At 36.7% G+C, this 15,965-nt stretch overlaps 1 protein-coding gene across 2 annotated transcripts in view; it reads left to right on the top strand.

Moving 5' to 3' along the window:
• The window catches only part of LOC117337463 (zinc finger homeobox protein 4-like), a 90,502-nt gene that overhangs the window by 50,274 nt on the left and 24,263 nt on the right, over positions 1-15,965 (top strand). For both annotated transcript variants that reach the window (XM_033898451.1, XM_033898452.1), the window contains one exon: positions 96-3,348. In XM_033898451.1, coding sequence (XP_033754342.1) covers positions 147-3,348 — 3,202 coding nt within the window. In that variant the 5' untranslated portion in view covers positions 96-146. The remainder of the gene's footprint in view (positions 1-95; positions 3,349-15,965) is intronic.

Genomic DNA, 15,965 nt, shown 5'->3' with positions numbered 1-15,965 from the left:
GACTCCCGATTGTGGATCCCTGAATGATGCTGTCGGTTCTTTATATTTATTTGAAATTGTAATCAAGATTTTAAAATATTTTCTTCTCTTTACAGATGAAAACTATGACAGAATAGAGAAAAAGAAATGAAGAGTAATGCAGCATTATGGACTTTGAGCCCTTAAGTCCTTCCCCTGGGACCCAGCCCAGTCCTGATATGGCACTCGCTCTCACCTCAGCCCCTAACTCCTACGGGGGCAAGCTTTCCCCAATCAGCAAGTACCACATAGAACAGGGATCAGAGTCAGGCAGACTCTTTAATTCCAAGAGCCTGGGTGAATCAGACACTGCCAATCTAAGTTTAAAGTTCAAGTTGCCAGTTCCTGGAAATACTGAAACGACAAATGGATCCGGATCAGCAGAGTCAGGCATGGAGTCATCAGACTCAATATCCAGTGCTTCCCCACCAGGGAAGGAGGAGGAAGAAGAGGAAATGAATGAGGAAGAAGAAGAAAGCTCGGTGAAGGATGATGAGCCTGTGGACTGTGCTAATTGTGACAGTGGTTACCCTTCTTTACAGTCCTACATGGAACATAAGTGTGAAGGAGCTGATCCATCGCCGTTCAGGAATAGAACGCCACTAGAAAGAACAAACCTTGCGACTTCAAGTAATAATGTGGAGGATGATTTCAGTGACGGGGAAAGTTTTGATGGCAAAATTGTGTACAATTCGGATGGTTCTGCTTATATAATTGAGGGTGGAGACTCGGACCTGAGTGACCTTGATTCCATTATTGACTTGCCTCATCAAGAAGGTATTATCATAGACAGGAAAGGCAGTGATATTCACTCACAGGTCTCGGCTTTCCCCTATGTTGCTAATGCTTTCTTCGTTCCTAGAAATCCAGCTTCTGTGTTGAACAGTATTTATAGTGCTCCCTCGTCCCATCCCTACCCCCACCAGGCCCCGATGATGTTCAGCTATCGTGTGTATGACGTCCGTTCAGGGAAAACAAAGACAGACAAGGCTGATAGTAGTGATATGGATGGCAGTGCGACTGCTGATAGAATATCTACCTCAGACGCAAGTAAAGGTTGGACCTCGGTACCAACAAAACCTATTCTCATGTGTTTTATATGTAAACTGTCCTTTGGTTACGCAAAGTCTTTCACAGCACACGCTGAAACTGAGCATTCAATGACACTGAACAGTGAAGAGGTGACAATCATGTCTCAGAAAAATTCATCTGCCATTATACAATGTGTGGGCAAGGAGAAAGAACCCCTCATGTCATTCTTGGAACCCAAACCTGGGAAATCACTTCCATCTAACGAACCCCCATCTCCCTCAGCCAAACCTTCTTCAAAAGAGTTGTTTTCGCCCACAAACATGTTATGTTCCAGCTATCCAGGTAGTCTGAAGGATACAACCTCGGTCAGTTTCGTGTATTCCAAGCCAAAGCTCTCTGACAACCTCATAGCTAACTCAAGTCCACTGATGATGCAGTTGAAAACTGAGAAATTACACGACCCTAGTACTCAGGGATTATCTGACTCTAAGAGGATAGAGGCCACAGGGGGCAGTGCCAAGTCAGGGGTTAACCATGGTGCTATGCTGGACTGTGCTAGTGTTCATAGTCAAGGGACAAATTTTAACAAATCTGTATGTAACCTCAGTGAAACCTCAGGAATCAAGGATCATAGTGGGGGGTCTGACTTTGACCTTGAAACATCTTCAGTGAAGGACGTGTCACTTCAGAGTGAAAACGTTTACCCGAGTTCTAGCAACCACAGACAAAGTCTAGGTATGTCTTCTAGTGCTTCTTGTACTGTGCCATCTCTTACCATGTCATTGCCCATGGCAACCAGCCACCCGTCATCAGTGTTCCTTGGGGTGTGTGAGGACCACCCACAGGGGCGTGCCCAGGGCGTAGAATGCCCAAAGTGTGACATGATTCTGAGCTCTTCTCAGTCTCTCGGAGGTCACATGACCATGATGCATTCTCGTAACTCGTGCAAGACACTCAAGTGTCCGAAATGTAACTGGCATTATAAGTACCAGGAGACGCTTGAGATCCATATGAAAGAAAAGCACCCTGATAATGATCAACAATGTATCTACTGCATGACAAACCAGTCGCACCCTCGCCTGGCACGTGGGGAGAGCTACTCATGCGGCTACAAACCGTATCGCTGTGAGGTATGTAACTATAGTACAACTACGAAAGGAAACCTCAGCATACACATGCAGTCTGACAAACACCTCAACAATGTACAGGAGTTGGCGAATGGAGGCGAGGTCAAAATGCCGCCCCAACAGCCTGTTCCAACCGAGACAGCGGTACAGCAAATGAAGAAGAACAAACCCAAGCCTACATGGAAGTGTGATGTCTGCAACTATGAAACAAATGTGGCGCGGAATCTGCGGATTCACATGACGAGTGAGAAGCATACACACAACATGATGGTCCTTCAGCAGAACATGAAACATATGCAACGTGACATGCAGATACAGCAACTGAATCAGTTGATGCTTTTGCAGAATGATCCATCATTCCTTGCCGGCATGTCATCCCCTATGACCTCACAGGGGAACATCCCGTTCGGCTACGACCAGAGTATGATGATGGCAAACATGCAAGGACCGTACGGTGAAATTCCAATGGATCTGCGAAAAGAGAATGGAGGGATGGGTGTTGCTTTTGACCCTCAGACCCCAGACGCTGCAAGAATGTATTCCTGTTGTGTTTGTAACTCATACGCAACTGACTCTCTCGAATCTCTTCATCAGCATTTACAACTTGACCGTACCAAGCAGCGAGAGCAGGAAAACATCAGTGTGTCACAGGGTACCTACATGTGTAGTTTGTGTACATATAAGACCAACCTGAAAGCCAACTTCCAGCTGCACTGCAAGACAGACAAGCATTTACAGCGACTTCAACTGGTCAACCACATCAAAGAGGGAGGGGCCAGCAATGAGTGGCGACTCAAGTACCTGAACGTCAGCAATCCAGTGCAGGTCCGCTGTAACTCTTGTGACTACTACACCAACAGTATCCACAAACTCCAGATCCACACTGGTAATCCACGCCATGAGAGTAACGCCCAACTCTTTGTCCACCTCCAGATGTGTGAGACAAAACTCAACGCCAACTCCAAATACTACTACTGTAGCCTGTGTAAGTTCTCTACCCGCGCCAAACTCAACCTCATTCAACATGTCCGATCGCTCCGCCACCTGCGCAGTGAGGGCATCAAGCAGATGCAGATGAAGGAAGATGGTCAAGTTGACATTGACCCTGGCGAGATCTACATGGTCAAGGAGTATGACGAAGGCAAGGACAAAATCCTGTTTGATGATGAAGGTATGTATTGCTGTTTGTTTTGGGGAAACAGATGTTCAAAACCTCAAAATTCAATATTAAATATATTTTTTATCATCATAAAAAGTAGACAAAAAGAGAGATTAAAGTGATTTTGAGGTGTTACTCATCTATTGTGTAAGGTTTGAACATCCTTTTTTAACAGATTTTAGAACTATTGTAAGCATGGGATATTGGCTTCTCATTATAATCATTCATTTAAGTCAAACAGAAAAAAATGCCTTTATCAAACTGCTTGGTAAGTTGGTCCAGGAGTTTCTACAAAAAAATATCTGTTTTATTTACAGTGATAAGTTACCTATATTAACAATGACCAGTTACCTGTATTTACAGTAATCAGTTACATGTATTTACAGTTATCAGTTACCTGTATTTACAATGATCAATTACCTGTATTTACAATAATCAGTTACCTGTATTTACAGTTATCAGTTACCTGTATTTACAGTAATAAGTTACCTATATTTACAATAATCACATACCTGTATTTATAATAATCAGTTGTATTTATAATAATCAGTTACCTGTATTTACAGTAATCAGTTACCTGTATTTACAGTAATCTGTTACCTGTATTTACAGTAATCAGTTACCTGTATTTACAATAATCAGTTACCTTTATTAACAAAATTCAGTTATCTCTAATTAAATTTATCTAATACATGTATTTACAAATGTGTTACATGTAATTACAAATGGCTTAAATTGAATAAGTGTAAGGTCACCAAATTGTCTTTTGGGCTGATCTCAAGACTCCCCAAACCCTTGCAGTTCATCCGACATTACTGGGTGAAATGAAATACTTTTAATAAAAAAGAAAAAAAAAATTTAGCCTGCATTAATATATAGAAACTTTCATCAATGATAGCTTTGAAAATATATACATGTATATTGGTTAAAAAGTGTTGGCCATCACCAAAAAGGGCAGGGAAGGATTTTGGGTATATAATGCTCTGACTACAGCTGGATATAAAAGTATAAAAACAGTTTAATATTTATATATTATTGTATTAGTGGTGGTAGTTTTGAGATAACAAAGTTTTGCCATACAAAGAAATTTCCAGAAAGTAAATGTAATAAAAAAAAAGGTAAGTAATTTATTCCTTATTTGAATTAAGGCCAAAAACATTAAAATGATTACCATAACAATGGAATATTTGATTATGTGTATTGTTGTCATTCCAACTGTACCATCAGGCTTTATTCAGCTTAATGGGCAAATCACTAATCAATGGAGTAAAAACAATATAGATGGAAGTTTTCTGTAGGTCTTCACTCTACCATAAATAATCATGTCGGTTGCTATAACAACCATCGAGAAAATGAAAATATCACGGAAAGAGAAGCCTAATTATTTCCAAAACCATCTCCTCTTCTGATTTTGCAAATGCCCCAAAAAATCTATTAATTTTTTTTTATGCAATGGACAGTGCATTATTTCCTTTGCTGGGAAATATTTTGATGAGAATGCACGTCACGGAGTGGAAATGCAGTCAGCATGCATTACATATCTGCATGGTTTCTCATACATTTGTTAGTGTAATTACAGTGTACTACATCTGGTTTGTTGTTTACAGCATAAACAAAATATACAATTAACTTGAGCGTTTTAAAAATTGACCCAACACTTTACATGTCTTTGTAAGTCTTTACCTAAAGGTTTCGTGTAACGGCAAGGTAATTACGTAAATGCTCTCTCATTTGAAAACAAGATCTTATTTCGTAAGACGTTTGAAGGTTTGTCTTAATAAGTTAATTCTATTTTAGCCATTGTTGGTTATTCATTAAACGCTGTGGTGGCAGGACACATAATAGCCAGATTATTAATGAGATTCCTATTGGTTTTAACTTCATGTAGAAAATTTGCAATAAACATAATAATATATGGTTCAACCATTGGCCTAGTTTTCACTCATACAGAAAGGCTGTTTGTTTTGTGTAGCACAATACTTCATTCTAAGGGATCAAATAAGTTATTTAAGGGTAAAAGAAATGTTTGATTTTAATCAGCATGGAATATTTATTTGGGCCGACGTTTTGTTTGAACATTGTAATGATGCTAGTTCCTGTCCTGTCCCACGAGTACTCATTAGTGAATGGTCAGATCTTTTGAACCATTCTTTGGCATTATAATGTAAGTAAATATGTCACTAGAATTGTAAAGACAAAGAGAGGCTTTATGCTAGCTAGCTAGAACAATACCCTCCAGGTATACCAAGGCTGGACTGTTTAAGATCACTATACAAATATGAAAGACTAAGATGTTTTAAGGAACAAAAGTCGGTTGATTGGCAAACAGGGTAAACAAAAGGGAGAATAAATTTTTGTTGGCGTTCCTAGCTGCCTGAATAGGTCTGTGTTATTTACATTAGGTCTCAGTCCATTGTTTGGCTGGCTCTAACAAATTTCTTAAATCAATTTGAAATCTCAAGTAGCCTCATTATTAAAAGGAGTTTTATCGGTGCTCAGGAGTGGAAAGGATATCCCTTCATAAAGAAAGAGAAAACTCCGGTCGCCCTAGGTAACCATTATAGCGTAGCTTTGTTTAAATGTTCTCCCGTCTGTGGAAAGGGAGGGGAAAAGTTTCTACTTTTTATCTATTCATATTCTAATATTTGGCTTTCGTTGTTGATAGCGCATTTATGAGTTTGATTGTAATGAATGGGATAGACCACATGACTCAGAGGCCATTCTACAGGCCGGCTTTTGCATGCTTTTATAGACAAATGTATATACATAACAAAGATGAAGCAAATTACATATGAACGAGTTGTTTCACACCGGGAGAACTAGAGCGGGTGAAGTTTTAAGGAGGTGTTGAGGAGATCAGATCGAGAATAGGGAGAAAGCAAATGGCGATTGGTTTGATTATTAGTGTTACGTATGTACAGTGAGAGGCTTCTAATCTTATGTATGACCTCCCGGCTACCACAGCATTCAGCAATTGTGTAGTGGTGTAAGGGAATGAATGACTACTATTGGCAGTGGGTTGTTGTGTGGTACATATATGTCTGATTGTCATTACCGCCGATAAAGAAAAATTAAAATAACGAAAGTTCTGATGTGTCTGTGTCGGTAATGAGTGGAGCAAGTCGTCACGACCAGTGGGCTAAGGAGCAGGATGACAGGGACGCTAGCTTCTACCACACTGACGGGTAAGGTTATATCACTATCACTAACTCTTTATTCTAGGTTTTTTAATGGCAGATATTGAGTTTAGGCTAAACGGACTTCCTTCATGTTCAATGATTCGCTTGGGTGGTGATAGGTGTACCATAACAGTAAGTGCCTAGCAGTATATAGGTAACACGTATATATATATTTATATATATAGTATGTACACACTACAAAAATGATAAGAGTACTTTTTTGTTTTACTAACTCCTGTTGTACAGAGGCACCTACCATTTTCTGCCGGCTGTTGTGGGTTGTCGGTGAAGGCGGTAGTTTAATATCAGATATAAGCGATATATAGATGTTGGATTGCAGTTGTAGACGGTATGTGTGTATTTGTGTGCTGACTTGTGTCCACACACACACACTGATAGCTAAAAAAGATGTGGCACAGTGGCAGCCTATGACTGCTAGGTTTACGCTGTACTAGGCTTCATCTTGATGCTGTGGCACCCACACAATGATGATTTCTCTGTCTCGCCTGTAGCCACTGCGTGCCCTCAAAAAAAGCGACAGTAGACAGATAGGCAGACACACATGGAAGTGTCTCTCTCCCGCAAATGATGAGGGTGACGGCGACTTGTCAATCACTACCTGTTGTTGTCACCTCATTCATCTATTCGGCCGTCTGCTTCTTCCATATTCATTTTTCACTGTTTTAATATCCTGCTGAGTACGCAAAAAACAATTTTTGAACAATATTTTTATATATATATACCCAAACCAAATACATTTGTATTGAAAATGTGACCTTTGAGCTGTTATGGCCGTCATGCAGACACAAAGAATGTGTGTATACCTCACGACCTGCTTCCATCTCCACTGTTTTATCAGCCATATTGATCTACTGATCAGTGAACGCTTTTGCCTAGCACTACGGGCATGTATGTGATGCATTAATAAACCCATACATAGGAATTTAGATGGAAATTATAAACACATACATATATTGTCTGCGGCCTGTCTAAGGCTTTTTGGGCTTTTCAGGTTTTAATGAAGGAAAAAGAATAGATAAAAAATTCAATATGCCATTTCCATTTTGTTTTATCCATTCCATAGCAAACAAAGCAAATTAAATGTATGACATTGAGATGCTAGGATATAGACATGATAAACAAGTTTAAACAACACTTACTGGATTGTAACATTTTGACGTTTTTGCAAAAGATGGATCTGGAAACAATCCATATATGTGGCATGCGTAGTTGAAATTTTTGAACAGAGGTAGAATTATACTAAAATAATGATTGTTAATTCTGATTAGTGTGGCCGCTTGTTTCACATCTGAAATTACATTGCACTTTTTATCCCTATAAAAAGACAGTGAGAATTATGGGTAATCATTTTCATTCCTAATGTTATTGAATTATTGATACCGAAATAAAACGTCAACACCCTTAGTTTGACACCACCAGTTGTAATTAAACGATCCAAATTAGAACCCACTCTGAGGCCAATTAACCACAAACTCACAAAATGTACTTGCTGGTGCAGACCAGTAAATTCCATTTTGATTGCATTTTAATGAGAAGCCAGAACAGATGATAATTTGCAGGAGCCATAAATTACATCTAATTCAGGGTGGTAATTAATTCAAGATCCTAAATTCTAATTACCATGGTGATTGGTCACCTGGTATTTCTCTGTTGCTGTATTTCCATTTCTACCTTCCTGTCTTCAAAAAGGACACCATGACATTTAATGGCCTGGTGTTTCTATAGTGCAGAACTTTTCAGAAACAACTTGGATTCTTCCCATTATTTTCGAGGTGTCAGTAATCAAGTTTCTTGCTAGCAGTCTGCAAGTTTAAAATCTTAATTTATATTAAAGTTTTAAAAGTTTTATAATTTTTGGCTAATTTGTATTCAAAATTAGTTTTAATAACATCATTTGCATGATAATAATCTCATAGCACTTTTTTTTTCTTTCTCGTAGTCATGCTATTTGTTTAGTAAAGTTTTGTAAACTTCTTCTTTATAATATAACACCTTTTTTGTTAGCATCGTTAGCATATGAGTTTAAAAGTTTTGTTAACATTATTCTATATAAGGTAACATCCAAAAGTTTTGTAAACATTATTCTATATAAGGTAACATCCTAAAGTTTTGTAAACATTATTCTATATAAGGTAACATCGTAAAGTATTATCATCAACATTATTCTATATAAGGTAACATCCTAAAGTTTTGTCAACATTATTCTATATAAGGTAACATCCTAAAGTTTTGTAAACATTATTCTATATAAGGTAACATCCTAAAGTTTTGTCAACATTATTCTATATAAGGTAACATCCTAAAGTTTTGTAAACATTATTCTATATAAGGTAACATCCTAAAGTTTTGTCAACATTATTCCCTATAATGACAATCAGTAGCCAGCTACAGTATATATATATACTTATGTAGTTTATGTATTTGTATTTGCTAGGCCGTACTCAGATTTTTAGAACTTTAACTATATTGTCTTCGCACAAATGTCAATGTTTTATCAAAGTTTTTTATACCACATAACAAGATAGCAGCTCGTTATCGATACAAATGTGCCAGAATCAGTTAATGATTGGTGTAAAGTAAAGGTAAATCAGTATTTAAATGAGTTTTGTGTAACTGTGCTCTGTATACAGAAACTGGTCCAAGTCTGGTATAGTACCATACATTCCATAACACAGTATCATATAGGCAGTTAAGTGTTATCATAGTTAAGGAACATGTTCTAAAGATTTTATAGGTTAAGGAATTCCCCAAATTAAGAAATGTTGGTGAGATGGGGTCTATATAAATTAAATGTAACACATTTACATTCTAGATTGTGGTAGGCCTGTGATTAAAAACTCATTGCCAGGTCACTATCATCAATGAACCCTATCTCTCGGCAGAGCTTGTCTATTTCTTGAGATTTGGGCAAACTAAATGAAGTTTTAACGGTAGTGTTTTTACAGGTTGAGATGTGCGTCTCTGTGTTACTGGTTCTTGTTGATGTCAACAGTAACTAATGATAAACATTTCCTCCAGCACAGTTTTGAATCATAAACACAAATATCAGTTGGGTTTAGAACAGATAAATTATAAAAAATTGATATGAAAAGAAACATTTTTAAAATACCAACTTATAGGTCAGTTTCATCAACATTTAAACTCTTCCCAACATTGAGACTTTGTTAAAAAAGAAAACATGTGTGATGGTTTTGACCAGGTAACTAGAATCTGGTTCAAACATGCCTTTTCCCTATTAGGTGTCAATTATCAAACGAGAAACACCAAACATGCTATTTATAGGATGTAGAAAATTAGGAATATTACACCCGTTTTATGTTTGATTAAGGTATGAAATGTGGATTACAGATAAACAACTCTTGTTTCATTTCTAAAGAAACTGAGAATTGTCTGTGATGTAATTGACAGTAACTGGATCCTCCTTTGCTGTGTTTTTTATCGCTTTACCTATTTCTAATTAGAAGTGTTTCTGTGATGGACACTTTAATGAACATTTATAATTAGACCACCAGTTTTCCTCAGCTCTATACAATAACTCCCTGATTATGTCAGAACAAGTGTATTCACTGCCAGTAATTATATACTTCGAAATTGTCAAAGTTTTATTTTCAATGAGAGCACAATACAAATTTCCTTCTATCGTCAGATCAGAATTTAAAACCTCAAGGATGTCTGTTTAGGAAACTTAAACGATAGACTTGTCTAGATTTTCAAAATTAATTACTTTTTAAACCTCCATGTAGTGTTAAAAGTGTAGCCTGTTGTTGGACTGGGACCAGAATGGTTGTCTGTTCTCCAACTAGTAATTGTAATTTGTTAAATGGTATGAATAGTCCCTTTTATTTTGTTTGAGAATGTAAATACGATCAGAGCCAAAGTCATTATCAGGGCGACACTGCTTAATAATCAATGATAAATTTCATGAACCACATTGTTAGGTGGGTGTCAGTCTGTTTAGGACAATATAAAAGTTTTATTAAATGAAATTAAGAAAGACTACAAAAAAATCGCTAGATTCTTTGATAAAACCATACAACTCGATGATGACTCTAGATTCTTATCAAAACCTTCAAATTTCTATAGAAAATTGTGAATTTAGGCTACAAAATTTGTTTTGCATAAAACACCATGCATACAATTGGCTGTATTGCCTCTGTTCTAGGCGCAAGACCTTGTGCAAACATAGGAATGAAAAACTCCCATTAATTTCATTTATTTATTCATTGTAAACGTTTGAAAATGCAGTTTGATGATGGGAATGCTTAAACAGTCAAAATCAACTTGAGTTTGAAAAATAATGAACATTTAGAAGTTTGGCAAACATAGAAGTCATCCGTTTTGAGGTGAAAGGAAAGAGCTAAGCCCTGCATATATTTATGAGAATATCTCTTTTCACAATCACTGATATTGAAGTTACACAGGGTGCTAAGAATCCCTAAAATGGGCCTACAATGAGGCCCAGGTCTGCTGTCTTGATTACCGGGCACGAAACATGGCTATAATTAAACGCCAAAACTGGGCACAGGAAAGCATTGAGCCATGCGGTTTGGCTATTTTCTCTATGTTTTCAGTCTATAGAAGCTGGCTATCTAAACTAGTTTCTATACAGGATTACCCTGAAGCTTAATGGATTTTTGCATAAATGATGATTTTTGAATACAGATATGTTTCCCATGTGAACAAGAGTAGTGAGTGAGGATCCGTTCTGAATTAATTAACTGAGAAAGGTTTAAAAGGGACTTTACATTGGCGAAGTAAAGGTATTATAGTCCTGCGAGGAGGAAACTACTAATAAACTAAAGAATCGTAAGAAGTTAAACTACACATAAAGAACGGTAAAGAAACATAAATACAACAGCTGTGAGCTAGTGAAAAGTTTTAAGCAGTGATTGTCAGAATTTTATTACATATATTCATATGTACATTGATTGGATTAGAGAGAGAGGGAGACCCATTTGAATTAGATATTATCTTGTATATGAAAGGGACGACTAAAACATGGGGGCCAAGCACGGGTGTCAAATTGGATAAATCATTTTTTGGGATTTATTTATTTTCTTTTTCAAAAAGAAAGCTACATTTTATTATTGCATATTTTACGTCCGTCTAAAAGTGTCATATGATAGCGCAGGTAGAATTTAGATTTTTCCTTATATTTTCTAGTTTTAAACACTTTTCATCAAATATACAACTGTGGTACATTGATGTGATGTTATTTTAGGAGAAGAAAACATACATTTGCCAATGATATCTTGTGATCTAAAAAAAGCTTTTGTGGAAATGAAACTTTTCACACTCACTTGAGTCGGTTGCAATTACCGCACCACTATAGGCGATATTTAATTTAGATATGATACGAAAAATCTTACGATATTTCTGAATCTGATATGTTACCAGCGCATGAAGCTAAAATTAGCACTACCTTTCAGGCCACAAAGACTACTATATTCGAGCTTATTAAATTTGCAGACAAGGAGTGTTCAGGATAGAGTAATGAAAAAAAAATGTATTTATAGATGGATGTTATGTGAATGTATAAACGTGAATGTCCATTTGTAACTTTGCAAATATGCATTGTTGAATAAGCTTATATTTTAAAATATACATATTCTAATAGAAGGGCATTCATGTATAGGTAGATATTATGTGTTGCATGACAGACCTACCAATAACTGAATGAAATTATTTATGAAGAAAAAAAAAGTATGTCACCAACAACAGAAAAAAAAAATCAGTGAAAAAACACAGATGTACAATTGTGGAGAAAGGTTTCATATACCCATACATGTTTCAGATATTTAGAATTTTTTTGCCGCAGACATATAAAAAAAATCAAGGTAAATTATTGATAGCATCAAAGAAGTATGTCAAGACAGGAGGTTTTACAAATGGTATATAGAACCAAGATAAATATGGCCGAGCTGACACTGAGTAAGACAGACGGACCAGTTTTATGAGCTGTGTAGTAGCACTCTCGGGATTACAGTTTTTGTTATGTACTTCAACCATTAATGTCTGCATACAGATACAGAATGGGGGACCAAAAAGGATCCTGGATGCTGTCTGCCTGGAAGTGTGAGGCTCCGGCCCTCAAGGACAGACACAAATGAAAAGTAGAGAAATTATACTAGCCATTATTTTTTCTCATGTGACCTTCATGTACTGTCGGCCATCACAAGGTCACTGGGTAAAAATAGACAAGTGCAAAATACAGGGAGAAAGCATGCATTGATCAATTGTGGTGTTGTCTATAGCTAAATTGGGTTTTGGATTGTCTCAGATTGAAGAATGTGATTTAGGAGTCAACAGTACGATGACCTATAGATGGCAGCACTGTTGATGCTAAAAATAGGTCATATGTTTGAGCACTAGACCATTCCACAAGTAGAGTGACCATGGCCTATGGTGTCAACTAGCTGGCTGTCTCTGTTGCGGTGACACAGCTAGTTCAGTGTCAATCAATGGAGACTGGCCAAGTGCAAGAACTCTTTGACATTCCAGGATGAAAAAGGGCACCAGTAGTTCCTTAGCTCATCACATTGTCAATCAAATAATTTTCTTTTCAGTATGGCAGTTATACTACTTTCCTATCTCATGCGATGTCAGTTGAATTTTTTTTTATTGACATGCATGTGGAAATAAATCGGTAGACATCAACTCGCATGTAAAACTTCTTTTTATCATTCATAAAAATCAAATAATTCCAATATCAAATGATGTGTATAAATCAATGATATTTTCCTATATCAATATAGATTTTAAAAAAATGTCAACTGCAAAATATCTTTGATACTAGTAATAGACTTGTTATCATTAACTATTGACTATATTTAACTTGTAATTTTAGTAACAAGCTCACATAAATTATCCTGTGGGGCATCAACTTGTGAGATGTAATAATTATGTAGGTCATCAAACCTCGGTCATATTGATTTTTTCAGTAGATACATTGGAAATAATACCACGGTAAGACAATATAAAATGTATGTTAGGCTTTAAGTATCGCAATGTTTGTCCATTATGGAATCATAGTATACCACATTTCGGTTGTCAGTGTTTCAGTGTTTCAGTCTAGATTAAAGAAAAACACATTGGATGTCAAATATTGATTTTTTTCTGCCGAGTTTTCTTTTTTTGGAGCACAAATTGAGAATCTGATTTCACTGTCATTACAGGCTATAGAGTTGTGTAAATCAAGTTATGGTTTTGTCTGGCACAACTTCCCTAGATTATGATTATAAAATTCTGGAGTTTAAAATCGATGTCTATTCATTTATCATAATGTTTTTATTATAACCGCAGACAAAAACTTAACAAGATGGGATATATATACATCCATACTTAAACTCATGGTACATTTTAAAATGTGTTCGAAAATCATAGATTTTTCTTGAAAACGAGTCTTAACCATTTGAGCTGAAGGAAGATTCAGTAATTGAGAAATGTTTTGGGAGAAGCCAGGATGTGTTTGGACTATATAACAACAGTATAGATATGTAGGTATATAATGCTACACAATATGTGTGAGTGTATTGATTTCCTTGTGCAGCATCAACCCTTCTATGTCTCTGCCACATAATATACCACTGTAATTTGGTGCTTTTTCATCACAGGGCATGGAATACTGTTTGGAAATTGAATCAGTCCCTCACTCTGTTTTCCCCAAGCTTGCTCCAGGTACTGGTACAGGTCTCATACATCTCAACATAAGCTTCCTTCATTTAGCCAGTCAATTTAATTCTGTGGCAAATGGAATTGTTGCGATACAATCTTTGACCAAATATGGACATCTACATACATATAGCCATATATGGAAATATTTCATTTATGATAATGTCCTTCAATTTTGTTGGTCTATATATTAACCCTTGATTAAAGATAAAATTCTATATCTAAAAATCATTTTGAAGAAATTTTCAAAGATCAATCATCAGAGATGTCAATTACGTTCTTATTTACGTTGAAATAATTTTAAAGTAATTTTAAAAAGCCTAAATTTTTTGTCCCTACTTTTAGAAGAATCAACTAAATGAAGTCTATTACTTTCATGTAATTTTCAGGTGGAATTAATTTTTTCTATGTAATATTAAAGATTCAAGGATACTTACTGTGAAGAAATTAAAGGGTGTGTCATTTGTAATTCCTTTACTTAAAGTATAACACCTGACAGTCTATTTCACGCTACCGCTGATAGCAATTAACACTTGAAAAGGAAAAAGATGTTATAGATATCTTTTCCGCTGTATCTGTTAATTGCATTTTTCAGACAAAATTTGAAATATTTGACCTGCTCATCGGTGCTCATCGGAGCAGGAGAGGAAAAGAATTCTTTGTAGCTTTATAAATTGTTGATTCTCAGTCAAAGAAAGACAAACAAAAGTGGTGTATTCCATGCTGTTTGATGGAGTTTTCATCATTATCATTATAGATATAAAACAAAGTATAATTAGACAACAGATTTTGAACCGACTTCTACTTGTATGTATCAAGTACACTCCATTAGAAGACATTTTAATAGGAGTGTACAGGTATGTTTAAGCCAGGTGTAGGCCAGACTCAGGTAGAAACCAGGTATGTTGTCAGGTAAATTTAACAGTGAGAACAAAGAAAGGTGAAAGTACATCAGGTTTACTCAGCCTGTATTTAAAACCTGAAAAACAAAGATGGCTGACCATTCATGCCGTGAGGTTTCAGTCTCCACCCACTTGTCAGTGACACTTGTTTGATTCCGCTGATAATTTAATGACCGGCCAAATTACAATCAGAAATGGTGTGCAGCCGAGCGTAGGAAATTGTCACAGCTCCCCTACCCCTTTAGTCTTGAGGCTGCTGTTTAAATCACAATGCTATTTAATGAGAAAAGCGGGATGCTCCGTACTCAAGGTAACCTTTAATTCCATCAGGTATTATTTAGCTGGGGTACCCGATCACAGCTCATTATGTTGCTGTACAGGTACATCAGGCCCTGTCATAGGGTACCTGTTGGGGGTTTTACCTGGCCTACCTTAGCAGGCGGAGTTGATACCGAGACACCTATCACCCTGTCCAAATCTACAAATTAAATGTCTCCTCATTGAAAGTGTTTCTTATTACTGAACTGTAAACTGATGTCTACCTGTGTAGGTCAAGGGTTGCGTCAAATCTCGTCGCAGGTGATTAGCTTCCTATACTGATTATTTTTCGGAGGGACAGATCAGGTAACCCACCCTGATCCCCTATACCCAAGGTCAGATTAGCGGCCTCTATCAAACCTGTCTACCCCATAAAGAGACTTAATTTGGAGAAAGTCGCTACCCGGAATGGTGATGACTTAGCTCATTGTTTTGTCGGTCAACAATGGGTGTTCAGAGTGGAACCAGTCAACCGTGAGCAATTTAAATTGGGACCTAACACTGGCTATTTACCATAGACAAAAGGCAGGAAACAGGT

Source organism: Pecten maximus, chromosome 11 (genome assembly GCF_902652985.1).
Source record: "Pecten maximus chromosome 11, xPecMax1.1, whole genome shotgun sequence".
Classification (NCBI taxonomy): Eukaryota; Metazoa; Mollusca; class Bivalvia; order Pectinida; family Pectinidae; genus Pecten; species Pecten maximus.
This window is presented reverse-complemented; position numbering and strand designations above follow the sequence as displayed.